Genomic DNA, 21,401 nt, shown 5'->3' on the forward strand with positions numbered 1-21,401 from the left:
GTTAGACTCCACAGAGGTTTGTGTTTGGTGTCTGTCTAACATTGGCCTCATATTTTTTTAACCCATGGTGAGACACACATTTAAATTTAGCAAGTGATTCATAATAATATTTCAAGAAAAAAAGAATGAGTATATACTGCATGTATGTCATTGCAGTGAAAAGAACAACATTAAAACACACTCTAAATGAACATTACAGAAGAATATGTAATAGGTACCACGCAATAGGTGTGCTACAAAGAGCAGGGCTATTGAAAGGAGGTCCTTCACAGACAAACCACAGTAATTAAAAGTAATGAATGTCTTTATTCCTGATCTAAAAGGAAAATACATAATGCTTTCTTCCTTTAAGAAGAAGCAATCGCATAGTGAAAAAAGCGTTAACGTAGTGTAAATCAAAGTAATTTATATTTGTACAAATTAGCACCTACCAATTAGGGCTGGGTTTCGATTCAAATTTCAAGAATCGATTCGATTCCGATTCTCAAGATCTTGAATCGATTATCATTATTTAATTCGATCCGATCTGATCCGATCCGATCTTCGAGATTTAGATGTGTTTTTGAAGAAAGCATTTTTTCCAGCTGTTACCTGAATTACAGGACTGTAGTTATGCAACATATTGATACTATTATTATAGACATTCAACTGCAAATTAATGGAGTATTGATGGTTGTAAAGAACAATCCCCCTTCCAGGCTGCTCTAGTCAGCGAACGCGCACTGTGGAGCTGTGCTGTCGCGCGCCGTCATGACAACGCAGCCATTACAACTTCCTTTGCAGTAAGCTGCAGTGAGAACGGCTGTGTTCTTCAGCACGGTGACGGCGGTATAACGTTAGGCTGTGTGTCCACCAAAGCGTTTTTAGCCAGCTGAAAACGCTAGGCGCTCAGCTGAAAACTCCCCGCTGTGAGCGCTTGAAAGCGTTTCGGCCATAGACTGTAAAAAAAGCAGGCAGCGTTTTTTTCTCCTCAGTTGAGACTTGCTTGTTGTTATGATACAGAAAATCCTACTCGCTCAGCGCCTCGGTGCGCTCCAGGCGTTCTAAAAACGTGGCGCTCTCATTGAAAACAATTGAAAATGCCAGCGAGTATTCTCTGTCCGCGGCGTTTCTGGAGTTTTCAAAGCTGCCATGTTCGTTGTGTTAATGACCTCGCGCGCATGCGTGAATTCAATGACACGGCAAATTTAAAATTCAATGTAGGCCTATTATTAAATCGATCCTCTGAGTTACGGATCGATCTTTAGAAATTAATATGAAAATCGATTCAGAATTGGTGAATCGATTTTTTCAACACAGTCCTACTACCAATGTCACCCGGGTCGAAATTTATTTGAGATGGAGTAGGAATAGCGTGGCCCCTTTAAGAGCTGCGCGCTTTCTATTAAACTTGTATTTTGTGTGTGTGTGTGCGCCGAACTGTCGTGTGATTCACGTGAACAGTGTGAGTGACACAGACTCGGAGGCGCTCTTGTTCAGAAAAGTAACCTGCGTATTTGTTTTAACCGATTGTTATGTATTTAGTTCAATAAAACACATGTACTGTAAGTGTATGGTGTTAATGATCAGATGGGCGAGAGTGAGCTTGCAGTGTATTCGTGCATTGCGATAGGACTGCAGAGAATGGGCTCAGTGTAAAAACGCACTTTTCTTTCAACCTGGAGTCTAATAAAAGTTAAACAGAAAATATGGTATCTTCTGTAGGTAATAACATTAATATTATTATACTAAACCAAAAGTGCAGTTAAGACTTTTCTTTCCCTATTAATGTTTGCTGCTGCTTCTGAAAGATTAGCCATTACCACTCCCGCAAACTGACAGATCTAAACTCTAATAAAGACTTGGTTCATATGAGGGCAGCGCCATCATCAAACTGGTCAAGCTCCAGCGTTCCCCACCAAGCCTCTCACTGAGTTTTATGGATCTAATTCCAGGTGCAGATATTTAACTGTATTTCACTGCCAGCGCTGGTCCTCATCCATCCACCAGCTCAAACACCAGCTAAGTCATTTCTGATGGAAGTTGTGTGAAATCAATTTAGTATGATATCCATATTCATGAATACTCTACCTCTCTTTCCTGTGAGGGAGAGATTGGCGAGCACTCACCAACTTCAAAACATCGAACAGGTATAGATATACGTTCTCAACCAGACACAGTTATTGATGTCGTGATGAGTGATTTCTGCAGGGATTAATGTATTAAAAGGCTGTTTTTTTATGATTTCATTTTTAGTTAGTGTGTAATGTTGCTGTTTGAGCATAATGAACATCTGCAAAGTTGCAATGCTCGAAGTTCAAAGCAAAGGCTGATATTTTATTTTAAAGTAATTGCTTATGGACAACAAGAAAAAGCTGTTTAAAATGAATAACCCAAGCTTCCTCCAGGGTTAGAGACATCACTAACCCTTAAATTTACATAAACCCGCCCCCGAGAACACACAACAAAAGGGGTGAGATTATCATAACAGAATATGCTAATCAATGGCTTGAAGATAGTTTACTCCCAATCAGCTACATAAATGCATCAACTAACCATTAAGGAACATCTTGTTGCTTTCTACATGTTGTCACTTTTTGTTCTGTCACTTCACTTGAGTCTCTCCATTGTTGTCCGACTCCGGTTTGAACATAAAAGGCTGAACATTTGCATTGCCTGTCTGCATGAGGTTATCAGAGCTGCTAATTGGAGTTCTAGAAGCTCCACCCTATGAGCAGCAGATCATTTGAATTTAAAGGGACACACAAAAACTGCATGTTTTTGCTCACCCTCAAAAAGTGACAATTTTAACATGCTATAAAAATGATCTGTGGGGTATTTTGAGTTAAACCTTCACATGCACACTCTGGGGACATCAGAGACTTATTTCACATCTTGTAAAAAGGGGCAATCAAACACCCCTTTAAAGAAAATGTCAAACCATCTTAAAAAATGTTATGTTCAATCAAGAACATTGAGAAGAGATAAGAAAGACAGGGAATAATGAGAACACAAGTCCTGCACATGTGAACTGTAGACTTGTAGGCTCATATTGTACCTGTAAGGTTCTTAAGGCCAAGCTGACGGAGACCGAAGTTGCCATCTCTGCGGTAGTTGAGGAAGATAGCCAGAGCGTAGCGGTCTTCATACAGCCTTGTGCCGCGGATGATGCGAAGATTCTCCAGAGGCAGATATTCAAACTGATTTAGTGCCACAAGCACATAGCCGGTCACCTCACGAATGGACTGCAGACAGAATAAATCATAAACATTAATCAACAAATAATAACCAAACCAACCAATCAACAAGAACTTCTGGAAATAAATAGTGGGGTAAAAATACATATTAGACTGTGCAAGGAGGTGGATACAGTACCTACACCACACTATTATGTAGGGGAATTTTTTATTTATTATAAATGTCCAATAAAAAGAGACATTATAACACTCCTCCTCATGTGTTTTTGCAAAACAATCTTTGGAATGCTTGTATTTAATTTCAATGTGTATGGTATCCAAACAAAAATGTAATTATAAAATGAATAAATAGAGCCAAATCATGGAAACTGCAAAGACTGCCCATTTTAATATCAGTGTCAGAAAATATAGATTTTGCTTTATTATAAACAGCCACTTCTCGTAAGTTTACTTAAATAGGGTTTTTAATAATAACATTTAAATTATATCAGTAAATAATAAATGAAAAGGCATACACTTCATATCCTGTCAAAAATGGTACATAAAATCAGACGTTGAGTGAGTAGAATTGTAACTCAAACGGCATTTAGAAAACTAGTCCCGTCCAAATAGGGCTTACTTCTTGAAAATAAATATCTAAAAAAGAGCCTCTTCCCATATGATCCTGCTGAAATGTCTCAATTATAAAGGTGAAATCGAAAGTGGTTGAGATGTAAAGTTATGCGCAGAGTCACCTCAGGCCTCTAGGCTCATCATACAGTCATTAGCTGAAGTGTTGGGAGTGGGCAGCAGTCTGGGCAGCAGTAGGACACAATAAGCCAGAGGGTCTTTTCTCTCTCTTTTTTTGTTATTTTTTACTCTTATTTCCCCTTCTCTCTCTCTCTCTCTCTCTCTCTCTCTCTCTCTCTCTCTCTCTCTCTACTAGACAGATAATGATCACAAGGATGACTCGAACCTATCCAACCACATCCGTGAGACCCTCACCGTGATATACTGGTGCCGTCATCATGCCTGTCATTAAGGCAGACACAGTTTCATTCATTCTGACAGAGCGCCTCCTGCTGTGAATGATGACACTGAATGTGCGTGTGTGTGTGTTGGGGGGCAGAAGTAGCCCTGAGGAAGCGCTAACAACGGGGAGTGCTCTCACTGACAGCCGTCAGTTACCGTGAGCTTCATCTCAGGACCCATGCAGTGTGACAGGGCCGGTCCTGCTGCTGTCATCGTCCGCCATGTCCGGCTAATGGGCAGAGACGTGAGCTCTTTTTAGCAGCGGCACTAGAAGGCCAGTCAGAGCCTCAGTCATTTATCTGGGCTAATGAACTGTTCTAATAGCTGCAGGGACGTTGCAGGAAGCACTTCCTGTGCATGTACGTGGGGTATCACTGATGTGCGCTGTAAGGATTGTGTCAAGTGGGGTTACAGAACTTCCGACGAGAAGGTACGGAGAGCAGACATGCTGGAAATAGCATACACACAGATGTAAGCTGAATCAGTGCTACTTCAGTACACCCTGTATAAAGTATGAGTGCACTGCAGACTGGAGACAAGAGCACTTATAACTCTGATACTGCTTTATCAGGAGCACAACAGATTAACAGGCCATAATGCAAATGTATGTTAGCAAGACTTTTCTACTTGTTTAATACTCTAAAAAATGCTGAATTATTTCAAACCAAATTTGGGTTAAACTTTTCAATTAACATTTGGGTTTGTCCATATTTGACCCGAAATTGGGTTAAAACGAGTGTACGGACATGTTTAAAAAATCTAAGTGCTTTAGCGCAAAAAAAAGTGCAATGGTCAAACACATCTGTATGGTGCAGGTTTACATGAAAACGAAATGGAAACGTGAATGCAAAACCTTGTGCCTTCAATGAGCTTTTATCATTCAGAAAGTGAGATAAAAAATGTAATGTACTAGTGTTGTCAAAAGTACCGACCACGCTACAAAATCGGTACTGAAATGTAAAAAATGTGACACTTTGAGCGCTGTTGAGCTGTAATCGTAAACACCTCTGACTGGCCATTGTGCTCACGCGGTCATCGGATGTGCCTGTGATTGGCTACAATGATCAACGCACGGCAGCCTTTGAAAGAACACGAAAGTGTTTGAAAGTGTTTTGAAAGCACAAGCAGGCGTCAACCAGTGGAGCGGTAGGCTGATAGATGCCTGTTTTCGAACGCTCCGTGTAAGCGTTCTGTGAAAAGCGTCATTGATGTATATTTACAACATGTTTGTGAAGAGCTGATCGTAGTAGCCAATCACAGACATATTTGATGAGCATGTGAGCACAATGTCCAGTCAGAGGTGTTTATGATTCCGCTCGACAGAGCTCAAAGCATCTAGCCTGACGTGGTCATACTCAATTTCTAGTCAGAATATGAGTCTGAAACTGCTCCATTGGGCTGTGATTATGGGGTGTGTTTCAACCGAACCAGGAAAGACATCAATTGGATAGACCAACAACCAATCAGAGCAACGAAGGGACGCATTGTCAAATGTCAACAGAGCTCAACTGCACTGTGTTGCCCATGGTGTTGCCAAGTCCGCGTTTTTTTTCCTCCGCGGGTTGTTTTCTATGTCCGCGGGTTGAAGTGACTATTATGTGATATATAGACCCGTGAGTGCAAATTTTAGCAGGCAACCTTGCCAAAATAACACACATTTTACCCCAAACACCATTTTCCCCCCAGAGAACCCCCCGAGAAGCTATTGTTTAGGGCTAGTAGTTGGCGGGTTTTGTTGTAAAAACTTGGCAACCCTGTCTGCACGCGTGCTGGTATCAGGCTGGAATAAACGATCTTTGTCTGTGTTGTAAAAAAATAACATAATTTAATGATACACAGAGTACTTACCCAACATGATCATCATTTCTGAGAGAAATTGTGAAGGTTAATGCATATAGAAACAAGCTCTCCGTTTAGGATTCGAAAAAATATAATCCAAGCACCTTGATGACTTGGTGATTACGGTACTGTTTATCATCTGTGCATCATCGTCTAAAGCCCGCCCTGATGATTTCATTGGACCGAACAGTTTCTGTTCAGAGATAATTACTCTTCTATGGAGCAAGGCCAGACCGAATTGCCCGACCTAAAAATGTTGTGGGCGGGGCTAAGTTCGGCTGGCATCCAGGCTACAAAGCATCAGGTTTTTTACATTTCAGTACCGATTTTGTATCGCGGTCAGTACTTTTGACAACACTATAATGTACTATCAAAAAAGGTAAAAGCCTTGGTAAAATTTTTGGTAAAAAAAAAAAAAAAAAGAAGAAACAAAAAGTTTTAACCTTAAAAAGACATGTGTTTGAAGAAAAGGTTGATTCTTTTTACATGTGGAAATAAAATTATTAACATCAACTATAAATATTAAACACACATTATGTGCACCAATATATTCTTGAATATTGATTAGCAATATAGTGTGCACTTCGTTACAAAATAATATTAAGCACATTTTGCTATATGGTGAACTTGGTTTCTTTTATCACCAAGCGAGGAGAAGAAAACGTTTAAAAAACTGCCACTCCACTCACATACTCTAATCCTGTCATGGCATCTGAATTTGGATGAAAGCATGAATACTGGCCAAGCCTTTGACCTTGCTGTGGTCCCTCCATTTCCTCTTCCTCTCCTTACGGCCAACAAAAAGTCACTGCACTTGCTGCCACATCCTGCCAACAACCCCCTCTCCCCTGGCCACCAGGAACTAAACCCATCCCAGTTACCTAGCAACCTCTGGAACCTGCTGCTGTCTAAAAGACATGAGAGAGGGGGAAAGTAGAGGGTGAAAAAAAAAAAAAAAAACAGCAACATCTTTGTTGTACTTCTCCTAATTTAATTAAAGGATTACTTTACAGAGATTTTCCACACAGCCTATTTGGCTTTCCGCACTCGCTTTCCAACACCATTTAATTCCTCTTTCTCAAACTAATTTGTTATTTTCAAGCCAGTGGATCGATACTTCCCAGAGTGGAGAAGAGAGCAGAGGAGAGGGATAGGATGGGGTCCTCTTTCTTCTTGCTGTTTGCTCAATAATGAAGCACATAAATAAAGGTAAACACCTTGTTGTGATTACAAGCGCAGTTTATAGCTAATGACGTGGCATCAATGAGGAGCTCTCTCCACCTGTTGTTAAACAGAACACATCCGACCTGAGGTATACAGAGATCAATGGACACACAAAACAACACATTCTGTTTTGTTACCTTCTACAGTATCTTAACCTCTAATGTAAGGGCACAGTTAAGGCTCTGGCACAGGTAAGTGCACCTGTAACACAAGGATGACTGTCACTGCATCTTTGTTCAGGATGTCAAATGATGCTCAGTGTTCAGTTGTGAGAACTTTCAACCAATTTGTTTCTGTTGTATTTGGAGTACAATTTTTTTGTGTTACACCCAAACTGGGTGATCCTCTACAAAGTTAAATAAATAAATAAATAATAATAATAAAAAATAAATAAAAAAAAACTATGGATGCAATGTCTAAAAAAGTGGTAAAAGACAACAATTTATGGTTATATCTGTAGATCAAAACAGTTCAACTTCAGAAGATTTTTTTTTTTAAAGCAGGTATATATATATATATATATATATATATATATATATATATATATATATATATATATATATATATATATATATGTATATATATATATATATATATATATATATATATATATATATATATATATATATATATATATATATATATATATATATATTAGGGCCGGGACTTTAACGCGTTAATTAAGATTAATTAATTACGTGACTTTAACGCGTTAATTAATTACGCAAAAAATAAAATAAAAATTTAACCGCATTTATTTTTGCACCGCGGAACGTTTTTCAATAAATCAGTTTCTACGGACCGATTATACTGGAACACCAACTAGCGCTCCGGAGTCACGACAACAACATGGGTTGCGGCTCAATCCGCTCCCTAGTTCAGTAGTCAGGGCACTGATCAGGGAGTCAGCCCATTGACTTATGTCTTGATCAGTGCCCCGACTAGGGAACTAGGGAGCTGATTGAGACGCAGGGCATGAGTGAACATGAACGAAGAAGCTGATGAGACTGCTTTGCTTGGCCCCGTGGATGGGAAATTTTGTTTTAAAAAACGAAAGAATGGAAGCATCGTCAAGAGCAGGGTTGTGAGCAAGCTGTACAACAAGGAATCTGCGTATCACCGCAGCACATCGAGCCTCAAATATCACAAATATGCTTTTGCTAAACTTAATGGCAAACATTGCGCTGGTCTGCTGGACTGAAATAAATAAACAATATTTTGTTGATTAAGCTTATGTATTCAGTCATTATTCAATGGTATACTAAAAATACATGTGAAAAATTACTTCTCATTGTTCTCAGGTCAAATATTTATATGCGATTAAAATGCGATTAATTTCGATTAATTAATTACAAAGCCTCTAATTAATTAGATTAATTTTTTTAATCGAGTCCCGGCCCTAATATATATATATATCAACATTTCTACATATCCTATCTACTGGACTTTTAAACCAACAACAGACACCAAAGATGCTTTTAGAAGCCAATGAGAGAGACTCTTACAGGTGGTCTAATAGAGCACTTAAAGATACAGCCAGCACTAGGGCCCATTTGAGCCCACATGATGCCTGTTAAAGGTAACAGTCCAACAGTCCTGATAAAGCCAATCTATAAATACAGCTCATGTTCCTCCATGAGGTGTGAGAAGAGAGAGCGGGAGATATGGGATCCCTGATGTTGGGTTTGTAAGATCTGATGACACTGGTCCACTTAAAGCTCTTCTGATACTGACAAAAGAAGGACATCTGAGCTTTGAAAGCCAACTTAGTGCTGGTAAAGATACTGTTACTGTATATGGACTACAAAGTGATTTTGGTTTCACTTCATACTGATGATCTGGGATCCCTTTAACAAATCCTGTTGACTATAAGTAATGTTGCACCTACATACAAGACCGTAACCATGTCTTGAACATTGGAGGGACCAATTTTGTTTATTTTTATAAAAAAAACAATGAACAAATTTCTAGGTCTAATTCTAGATGGGAAATAATCCGTTTGGGACTATTTGCAAACCATTCATTTTTGTCAAATATATTATTAGCCCCGAGATTCTTCGCATTAGTAGATTAGATCGATAGACAGACAGACAGACAGACAGACAGACAGACAGATAGACAGATAGACAGATAGACAGATAGATAGATAGATAGATAGATAGATAGATAGATAGATAGATAGATAGATAGATAGATAGATGTTCCGGGTTCTAATCCGCTCTCATAATGTTTTATTTCTTCTTCATTAAAATCAAATATGTTCATCAATGATTGTATTTTAAGCAGGAACACGTTTGTGTGCATTTTGCTTTGTGATTTCACTGGAAAGATTTGTCTCTCTCCGCAACGTCATTAAGTGATAGATTGACATGCTCGTTTGTGTGTGAAAGCTGGGTGCATGAGAAAGAGAGAATGGAAACCCCGTCTACTTTGATTTGATTGGCCATCGCAATCATTTTAACATTGACGAAGGCTGTTAGACCTGAGGCAAACCAGACAAAAATGTAATTTTTAAAGGTCCTGTTCTTCGCGATTCCATCTTTCAAACTTTAGTTCGTGTGAAATATTGCTGTTAGAGCATAAATAATACCTGTAAAATTATAAAGCTCAAAGTTCAATGCCAAGCGAGATATTTTATTCAACAGAAGTTCCCTTTCAAAGCCTATAGTGAACGGCCGGTTTGGACTACAGCAGGAAGTGCAGGGATGTAATGACGTCACTAGAACCGTTTGTTGACTAACCCTCCGCCCACAAGAACACGCAAAATAGGGTGTGTGGTCTTGTTGCTCTTCCACGTGGAGAAGAGCGCACATTCAGCTCTTGCATCTCCCTGTTATGGTAAGAGGCGGGACCTTTCGGGGCAAAAAAAGGCTACTGCCCCTTTAAGACCTGAAGGAAGGCTCTGCGTCGTCTTTCTTGACTGTATAAAGTCCTCTTAAGGCATATTCAGGCTATGTCTGCTTGGATACTCATCAAGATGGACGTGTTAACATACTTCTTGTGTAAGTTGGTCCGTTTAAGCGCAAGTCTTGAAAGAGAACTCAATATTTGCGCGCTGTGAGACGAGTGCGTGTTTTCGATGATGCACAGAGACAGATCAGCGCGCGCGCTCTCATTCGCGTCTTCTGGCGAATATACACGGGTGATATTAGCGCTGTTGTAATGTATCAACGAGGAGCCAGCACGTGTATCCATCTACAGAAACATACATAAAGCATTATTTTCAAGTTACAACCCATATTATTGATGCGTCATCATGCTCAGCTCACCCCAGAATATACATTATATCCAAGTCCTGATCGGGATGTAACGTCCGATTCCGATCGAGTCTGAAATCACGTGATCGGGCCCGATTTCCGATCATGTGATCGGATCGGGACATCCCTAATATACACTGTAAAAAATATATATATATATATATATTTTTTTTGTTGGTTTAACTTAAAAAGTAAGTAACCTGGTTGCCATAAAATTTTGAGTTTATTGAAATAAAAAAATTGAGTTGATACAATAAAGGAAATTTGTTTAATAAATAGAAACTCAAAGTATTATTGTATCTGAACCACATAAAAAAATTGATAAATCATGAAAATAGCACTATTTGGCATGTTTCACTGCGTCATCAGAAATAAAACACACACAATTCCCCAATATGCTTACAAAATAATAATAATAATAATATTTAATAATATTTTAATAAAGGTTGTCGAATCTCAAAAAATGTTCATTGTATTAACTCAAAATGTTAATTTCAATGAACTCAAAATTTTAAGGCAACCAGATAACTTTTTTTCTAAATAATTTTTTTACAGTGTAGGAACATAGACCAGATCATCTAAAGTGCCTACAATATATTGCTAAACGCGTTTCTGTGGTAAAATATAGAGCGCAAAAGTCACAACTGTTTAGTCAGTTCACCCTGGGCCTTTAATTCAAACACAGTCAGAGAAAACAGCAGTCAACAAAGTAAAGGAGAAAGATATGGACAGATCTGCAAGATTTCCAGGGATTCTGTCTTTTCTCAGTGGTAGTGTCGGAAAAGAGCAAGTGTGCCCCGAAAACAAAACCCCCTTTCACTCCCCGAGACGTGCTCAGTGTGGAAATAAACTCTTGAAATTCACAAACAGGAGTGGAATGGAGAGAAACAAATGGGAAGTGGAGAAAGAAAGATAGACAGAGAGATGAGGATGAGGATGAGGCGAACGACAGGGCTACAGTCGAGTGGATCATAGTTGGTCCTCTGTATATTTTAATGCATAATTAATACTCCACCTGTTCCAGTTCAGAGAAGACAACAGAGAGGTTGAAAACGAGAGAGGAGGAGGAGGAGGACATACTAGACAAAGAGAGATTGATAGAGATTTTAAAAGAGAGAGTATAAACGTACAGAAACACCATGGCCCTGTGTATACCATTATGCTAATTAATGCTAATTTACATACATATAGCTCTTGTTGTGTCTTTTAGAAGAGTGGGCGGAGACATACATAGAGGATCCAGGGTTTGGATCACTGATTGTCCTACCCTCAAAAAATACAGGCATAGCATCTCTCTGCTACATCTCTAAAAAGTTGTATAATGAGTACATATTTATCATTATTATGCAAATATTTGATCTGATTATTATAATTACTTATTAGCAGAGTTTGTAGTCATCATTCCTTAAGTTCTGTAAATCAACATGCAGGTGTTAATTTCCATGCAGCTGGTGTCACACTTTTTTTTAAAGGCATTAGAGGTGAAAAACTTTTTTTTTTTTTTTGTAAGAAATGCTTGTTAAACTACTGACCTAGAAAGAGCAGCAACTAACTAAACACATCAAATGTCTGTAAAGATCTTGAGTTCTCTGTATCCAACAGTGAATGTAACACTATGACATAACCATGACATAATCTGCAAAAATGGCTCCAAAATATAATATTTAGCCATGGCCAATAGTGTGTGCAACTCTGTTACCGTACAGTTTCTCCCATTTCAATAATAATGTAACATTCCTTAAAAGTGTCAAAAAGGTCCTAAAGTTTAAAAAATTCATAAAATAATAGAAACTCAAATATCTTAATAATTGGTCCAGCCAATTATTTTAGCCATTTTAAAGAACACTAAATATGCAATTAATATATTATTATTTATCTTATAAAGGTTGGTTTAAAGTTAGAACTTAGAATTCATTTCACTTTACCATTTACCGTGGCCAAACCTAAAGTGAGAACTACTTACTGTTAAGTTGGTTAAGCATTATCTTACTCTTCACATATAAGCTAATTAAACAATAATAACTTAATTACAATGTACTGTACAGAACTCACTTTTTGTATAGTCTATTAATGCATTGACTACAGTTTATAAACTAATTGACTAACTATAAACTAATAGTTTGCTAATTACGTGTAAGTACTTTATTACAGCATACTTATTATAAATCAATACCAAAATGTATAATACCAGTGCTGAATTAAATTTTAATTAAATTATTTTAAGGGCAGAGCCAGGCTACCTGTGCAATAAGTCCATTCATGAAATTTCTTCACTACTAAATTCCACAGTCAACTTTAAGTGGTATTATAACAAATTGGAAGCAATTGGGAACAACAGCAACTCAACCACAAAGTGGTAGGCCACGTAAAAATCAGCACAGAATTCGCCAACTTTCTGCAGTCAATAGCTACAAGACTTGAACAAAGCAAGGTCCATAAACACATGGATGAGAGAGTTTGATGTGGAGGAACTTGACTGGCCTGCACAGAGTCCTGACCTCAACCCAATAGAACGCTTTTGGGATGAATTAGAGCGGAGACTGCGAGACAGCTTTCTCGCCCAACATTGATGTGCTTCTAGATGAATGGTCAAAAATTCACATAAACACACTCCTAAACCTTGTGGAAAGCCTTCCAGAAGAGTTGGGCCAATTCCATAATAAACCCTACGAATTAAGAATGGGATGTCATTTAAGTTCATGAGCATGTAAAAGCAGCCGTCCCAAAACTTTTGGCAATATAGTATATTATGTTCCAGAGTTATGCAGTCCTGAATCCTCTCCTGTTCCATTTATCCTTTATTTCTCTCCTTTAAGTTTACTTCAAAGAATGACTTGAAAACAAAACTTGAAATAAATAATGCTTATATTGATATTTTGAACTCACAAAGATGCATCTGATGTTTCATCTCACCCTTCAACCAAAACAGAAGGACATTCTATCTCGAACAAACCGAACAAAAGCACAATCAAAGAAACTTAAAATCCTTTTTTCTTTTTCCCCCCACAAACACATTTCATGTATCAGAGTTTTAAAGGTAAACACGCTTTTGAGCTACATTAAACCAATTACCTTCTTTAATATAACTTCTTTGTGGAAATCCCTGTCACTATAAAACATAAAACATGTCATGTCTAATCAGTGTGGACTGACGGAGACGCCATACTTCCACTGTGAGAGAAATTGCGAATGAAAGGCGCTCTGTTTGATTCTCATTGGCTTAGACAGTGCAACAGACACATGTCAGGCTCATTGATAAGCAAAGCCTGCAGGATATGTTGATTACCACAAAACATTCTGTGACAGCAAATATTTGAAACCCAGGCGCAGACATGACAGACAGGGAGGTGTTCTCTGTAATTTTATACTGCATGTTAAGGAAATGGATTGCTGCGTTTTTGAATATTACCTTGTTGCTTGTTCAGCTACATTCTGAGATAAATACAAATACTATTTCTATTTGAGAAGCCCAGATACTGCAAGTGCCTTTAAAGAGCAATTCAAACACAAGACAATATTGATTTGAGTTAAAACTTTTGAATGGCAGAGTACAGTAAATGTGCAAATATAATACCTGATTCTAAATGTACAAGCATAGCTGAAAAAACAGAGACAATAAACTTAATGAATACTGTACTATAAGCCTGAACTTCTTTCTACAAGTTAAGAATTATGTTTCCACCACAGAATAACAGAAAAAAAAAAGAAAAAAGGGAACTGCAACTTTATCACACAACTCTGACTTTTTTGAGGAAAATACTTTTTTTCCCCAAGAACTGAAAATTTTCTGACTTTATAACTTGCAATTCTGAGGAAAAAAAGTATTTTCCTCAAAATTTGACAAACGCGGAACTGTGAATTTATATGTCACAATTGCAAGTTTATATCTCTTTATATCATGCAATTCTGACATTATAACTCAATTGTGAGTTAATATCTTGCAATTCTGAGAATTGTAAATTGCTAGATTTACCAAAACATAACTAACAATAACTGCCTTACTAACTATCAATATAAAGTAATAACTTAGTTAGTGAACTATGTGATTCCTAATCTAGTGTTACCGCATCATTTGTGCATATGGAAATGAGAAAAGCAATATCATTGAAAAGCAAAAAAGAAATTATATTTTTCATACTTCCAAGCAGTGCCAACATATGGACGATTGCACACTATCGGAAACAAACACTTTTGTTGTAAAACACCATATCTATGCTTTAATAGCTGCATCTCCAGCGGGACCAACCTGTCATTTTAGAGAAGAGAGAGTAGGATGACATGTTTTGAAGGTGGAGTGAGCTGTCTTTAAGAGTTGACAGCGCTGTAAACAGTTCCTATAGGGATCCGTCCTATTCCTCCAGAATGCTGCCTATCTCACACAAGAGTAGACACCACAGGAGCAGACAGCAGCCCACTGCTACAATGATGTCACCGATCATTAATGGAGCTTTGGGCTTTGTTTTAGCAAACATGCATTTTTCAAACCATCTGGCTCAGCAGTGTGTTGATGCTCCAATGTGATATCTTTATATTTCACCGCTTAAAAATATGTTTGGGAAACATGTCTGGCACAGGAGCGCTCCATCTGTGTGCACACAGACGCTGGTTTTGAGATACAGAACAAGCTTTTCCAGTTGAAGCATAGGCCTAATGAAACACAAATAAATACATGTTTAAAACACATGGCAACATTTTAATTTTTGTTATGCTTCCGAAGTAACATCAAAATCTCAAGAGATCTCAACAGGTGCATAAGCAACAGACGCTAGAGGCTGTAGTTAGTGATGGGAAGTCAACTCCGTTTCTGTGTCCAAAAATGCTCAATTGTTTAATGATTCTATAATCCATAGACAGTTGAATGCACTATAAGCTAAGTTATGAAATGAAGCAAGGAATATGGACACTGACGTTTTACACCCCTTCAGAGAACTTGTCGCAGAAACTTTGTCATATACATTTATCCTACATGCAGCTTACTTTAGAAGTATAACAGTCATAGTGACTTTAGTTTGTAATTACACATACCTCCATGTCAGCTTTAGTATTGATGGTAGCCTATATTAATGCAAATGCAATAAATATAGATTTGGTTTTCCATGGTTAACCTTGTGTTCATAATCATTAAACTAACCATAAATCATAAAAAACTCACATCAACAACAAAACACATCAATACGTGTACATAACTGCATGTATTTTTGTATGCATTGTACACATTTTCTTTATCTTTATCTCTCCTTTCCAAGCACATTTTGAGACAATGATTCTGCGCGTTGAGTACCATGACCCGACCATTATCATAAGTTGAATTCATTAAAGAATATCTTGTTTATTTCATTCTGAAAATGTTTGACTATGGCTGTTTTTCATGACATAGGAAATTAGGTATTGGCAACAGCTAAAGTCATCGCTAAATTTTACTTATTTGGACAATCACGCTAAAAGTGTGTTGTTATAAAAAGGGAAATTTAAAGCTTTGTGTCAGGGAAAAATAAATTAAATCTGTAACGACTGTCATCTTGCCTCATTTATGACCCTGTTTTAATGTAAAGTAAATGGAGTGGAGTAGTGGAGTGGAGTAAATGGAGTGGAGTACAGTGAGAGTCAACTCCAAAAACTCTGCAGTCGAACACCCCTAGCTGTGGTCTTTAGCGTCCTTGCTAGAGTGCCCCGCCTCTGTGCGAAAGGGAGGGTCAAAGCCACACTGCATCAAAGCATTTCTTACCATTTTCTTAGTTAGGAAGTTGTTTGTCTAAATGTAACAAACATACAAGAATTTATACTGTAATGTCCTCACCTGATGCCAGTGGCGTAACTTACTAATGATGGGCCCTAGTGCAGGCTATGTAGTTAGATGAATTAGTTATATTAATGGCTTATTCTGTGTCACCGTAGGGCCTACATCCCTTAATCGTAAAAAAGACACTCTTTTATAATCAGTAAGATTCCAAATGTGAGTTATTTAGGGGGGTTCGGGGGCATGCTCCCCCGAGAAAATTTAGATTTCTAGGATCTACATATATGTATTTTAAGATGTTCTGAAGGCCAAAAAAAGTAGATAACAATATTACTAGAGACTCATCAAGATGGACATGTTGACATAGGCTACTTTTTTTGTGAGTTTGTCCATTCAAACGCAACACTTGAAAGAGAACTCTATTTCCTCGCTGTGAGACTGCGCGCTTTCGGATGAGTGCACAGAGACAGATGTTCTCATTCGCGTCTTCTGGCACTACACGCGGGTGATGATGGTGAAAATCAGGGGCGTTTCTATGATTTTCATTTTAGGGCGGCTCAGCCCCCAGTGAGGGTAGGCCTGTAGAAAAAATGTTAACACTATTCAGTTTAGGGTCCAAATTGCGCTATTAACTAATAGCTTACAAACATGCATACCCCTAAGATATTGGCTGTTTATCATTACTTATAAAGCAAATATTAACACCTTACTGCATGGGCATACTGTACATGCATTAATCATACCCAATAATGTAGGCAGGTTTATAATCACCAAGATCCCAAATGTTAGGGGGTTCTAACATGCTCCCCCGAGAAAATTTTGATTTCTATGATCTACATATGAGCATTTTAAGATGTTCTTTTAAGATAATCTACTTACTTAATTTACTATTTATCAAAGTTTTAAGTTTATTAAAATCACAATATGAACACATTCAATACTAATCTTATGCCCAATACAGGCTGAAAAAGCTGAGTTTAAAAAAAAAAAAAAAAATTATTTACTGAATGTTAAAAATAGAATTATATTAATTTACAATATATACACATTTATTATTAATCTTATGCCTAATCTGATGAAAATGGCTTTGTTAATATTTCTTGTTCGTTAATTAGGCCTACATTAGGAATCACATAGGCATATTTCCAGTTAAAAATGTCTAAAAATTAGACACAACAAGTTTATTCATTCGCCTAAATATTTTTTTCTTTTGATTAACATTTCTGACTTAAAGCAGCAGCTGTCAAACATGAATGTTTAGTTTAGCTGCATTTATCTTACTTGACGTCGAGTTGCGCTCCTAAAAAAAAAATTGCGCTCAGCGTCAGCAGTTTCTGTGTTACCATAAAGCCCGCCTTCTCTGATTTGATTGGTTTTATCAAATATTTTGACATTGACGAGCGGTGACAGACTAATGACGCTCAGATTCACACACACACACACACACACACACACACACACACACACACACACACACACACACACACACACACACACACACACACACACACACACACACCTCTGCTTCAGACGTGCGCTGCACTCTGCTCAGAGCCGCTACGGATTGGAAACCAGTGCTTTTCATTTGAAATGTGAGTGTCACAATATTCTGCGGAGTCACTTTGTCGCCATGGGCCCGTTTGCAATGTGGGCATGGGCCCGTGTGCGCTGCGGGCCCCCCTGCCGCACGGGCCCCAGTGCGGCTGCACTGCCTGCACTGTCTGTAGTTACGCCCCTGCCTGATGCACAAAAAAACAAACATCGGCTAGAACAGGACCAGTGTAGTCTGATTCACAAACAAATTATTTAAAAACATACAGGTTGACCCAGCTTACTACAATTCACAAAGAAATTACTTGTATGAGTCTTTCAAATGCATCAAAAACATACAGAACGGCCCGTCTAGTTTGATTCATGAACAAATTACTCTTATGAGCTGGTTATTAGTGAATGAAAAATGCATGCCACTCTATTCCGATTCACGAACAGATGACTATGAGCCGATGATTAAGACCTGGTTGTTTGTAGTGGATGAAAAATAAATAGAACACCAGTGTAGTCTGAATCATGAACACATGACTGTTGACACATGACATGAGTTGGTTCATTTTAATTAATCAAAATCAGAGTGATCATTCAAACCCAATTTCCAAAACTAATTACTCTAATGTTCTTTTATGAACAGTTCAAAAAGACCAGGTTCAATCAATCTAAAACACTGCCTGCATAATTTGCTGCATTAGCAGACATAAAATGTCTTTAACATTTACCCAAAAAGGACATTCTAACTTAAATATACCCCTTTGAATTTAAATCGAATTGAGTACAATGATATACTATATATTTGTCAGTCCAATGACAATTCTATTTTAGGATTCTGCTGGAGATCACAAGACTTTGGAATAGTGACATTAGAGAGACTATCCAACAGCACGGCCATGCAGGTTTGCACTGAAACTTCTCGTCCAGGCCCTGGTCATTTCTATGCTAGACTATTGCACTGCTCCTCTGGCAGGACTTCAATCATGTGCAGTCAAACCTCTCAAATTATTCAGAATGCATGCAGCAGCACGACTGGTCTTCAACGAGCCCAAGTTGAAGACCTTGACATCGAGTTCAAAACATTGATGCTTGCATACAGAAACAACTCATCTCTTCTGCGAGCAACTGCATCCTGCTACTACTGATAATAATTCTATGCTTGCACAATTCCTTCATCTTTGCCTGTACTATTCCTCAATTCCTCCTTGTAATATTCTGGACCATGTCTGAAACTTTGTATTACAAGCACTTCCCGTGTTTATTGCCTTTTTAAGATGAATCGCTGTTTGTATTCCTCATTTGTAAGACGCTTTGGATAAAGCGTCTGCTAAATGAAAAAATGTAAATATAAACATCTGTGTATGCAAGGCCAGTCACAGGTGTGAAGCTCATTACTGATTGAGCGAGCGGTCCCTTCGGACCCTACAAACTCTTTCATCTCACACTCCGCGGGGGTCGGAAAGTGTGGGCGCTCTTGCAGGAAAGCCACATTCTAAGATGGAGGCTGGCTGGCTGGGATTGTGTGTTAAGAGCCTTGATTACTGTGAGAGAAAGAAAACCTGTAACTCTGCAGGAAGTCTGTCTTTTATCCTGTTTCCTCTACTTCCCACCTTTTCCCCGTGGACTAAGGATCACAGCAGCAGAACTGCTGTGACACTATATACCACACTCTCATCCTCTCTCTAGAGATGTGTGTGTGTCGATTTATTGTGATCTGCTGTGGGGAAATGCCTCATGAAAACAGAGTGCTTCCTGAGATGTCTTAATATAATCATCCATCTATTTGTTTTATCTGCACTTAATAAAAGCTTTCACGCACACAGACTTCATCACCCCACAATGAAATATGCCTGAGTTCCTATCATATTGATTGGGCACAATGGTAATTAAGAATGATATCCATCTCCTTTTGCTGACTCTACCCATGATACAGATCACTTCCCTTTGCTCTTTTTCCTCAACATGAAACCCACTGAATCTCTCTGTCTCTCTAAAAAGGAAACACAAAAGATGTCAGGAAAAATGTACTGTATATCTTTTGAAAGAAACAACCTATATATCTTTTGTTTATACTACTCAAAAAAAGCACCATAAAACATGCAAAAAGTCCATAACTGGATCCAAAACCGCATGCTCTTATTAGGTACTACATTTGAAATTAAGTATGTTCTATATATACTCATTATTAGGAACCTGTTAAATTTCTCATTAATGCAATTATCTAATCAACCAATCACATGGCAGTTGCTTCAATGCATTTAGGCGTGTGGTCCTGGTCAAGACAATCTCCTGAAATCATAAATTACCATCCACTTTTGTTAGTGAAGTTAGACATCTCATTCATTCAATTTTATATTTCTCAACAAAAACAAAAAAAGGGGTCAGAAATGGCATGAGTGTGTGTTGACAGAATTAAACAAACCCTTTAAATGGAGCTTTCCTCACTCAAACAATGCATCTATCTTCATATCCCCATAGTCAAAGTGAATATGTCTTCTCCATTTTGTCTTCAAATGCCTTTTTTCTTTGATTCAGATGACAGAGTCTGTCTGTGTCCATTTCCTTTTTATCCTGTCCTCTGCACACCGAGATGCCAAGTATGTGATGCTGACAAGAATCGGAGTACTCGAGACAAACCTTCACATTTTTATTTGATCTGCCACTGCAAGGATTTCCTGTATTGCAGGGCCCAGTTCTAGATGTTTCAAATGCTTGGTAGATTTCTTACAGACTCAGTGAACCTCGTTATTTTTTTCCTCTTGGTAAAAAAAAAAAAAAAATTCCATCCATATATTTACATTTGTGAAAGGTCACCCTATGGAAAAAGAAGTTGTCTAGAAACTGCCAGGAAATGATCATCTTTGCTTTTAATGCATTAACCTTAAACTTTGAGGATTGGCGTTCTGTGCAAAGAATGTCAAAATGTGCCCCGCACGGCAGCTGAACCCGGGATCTCTTCAGAAGCTGAAGAATTTCCAACTTTGCAGTGCTGAATCTAGGAAATGACATCAGCAGCAGCAGTCAGTGATGTATGAGCTTTGCCCTGGCAGGTGGCAGATCAGACTCTCTGTCTCTAAAGCAGATGTTAAATCGCGATTTAAGAACGTTCACTCTTCTTGAGTTTTAAAGGTCTCTTTGGCTGGCTTGTTATTGGAGTTAAAAGGTAGATTTTCCAGACATGAGAAAGATTAAAATTCTGGTCATCTTCCATTGACATTGCAACCCTCAAACATTTTAAACCTCAATGCTTTAAGCCACTTTGCAGTCTGTTTCTAGAAAAAACATTTAGATTCCACTGTAGATGTTTCAATAACACTGATTTTGTTGACAGAAAACATCAAACACTGGCTATGGTACAATATATCATACTACACTTTTGTATACAGCCTGTTGTATGTGAATTATTTATATGTATACAAAACCCAGCAAAGTACAAAGTGCAAAAGTACAATATCTAATGTTTGAAACAGTACTAACAAGGACCATCACTAACATTTTTAATGATGGTTGATCCCTTTCTAGTGGGTAAACCTAGTAGTGCTATGCCATAGCCTGACAAGCCAGACCCATATCAAGATGTTTGGTCTGGAAACTCCCCATTCACTGTCAGAAAAA

General features: G+C 38.0%; 1 protein-coding gene across 3 annotated transcripts in view; it reads right to left on the reverse strand.

The window, feature by feature from the left end:
* The window catches only part of erbb4b (erb-b2 receptor tyrosine kinase 4b), a 382,561-nt gene that overhangs the window by 139,145 nt on the left and 222,015 nt on the right, over positions 1 to 21,401 (reverse strand). For all 3 annotated transcript variants that reach the window (XM_067444314.1, XM_067444316.1, XM_067444315.1), the window contains exon 3: positions 3,038 to 3,224. In XM_067444314.1, coding sequence (XP_067300415.1) covers positions 3,038 to 3,224 — 187 coding nt within the window. The remainder of the gene's footprint in view (positions 1 to 3,037; positions 3,225 to 21,401) is intronic.

This window comes from Pseudorasbora parva, chromosome 5 (assembly GCF_024679245.1).
Source record: "Pseudorasbora parva isolate DD20220531a chromosome 5, ASM2467924v1, whole genome shotgun sequence".
Taxonomy (NCBI): Eukaryota; Metazoa; Chordata; class Actinopteri; order Cypriniformes; family Gobionidae; genus Pseudorasbora; species Pseudorasbora parva.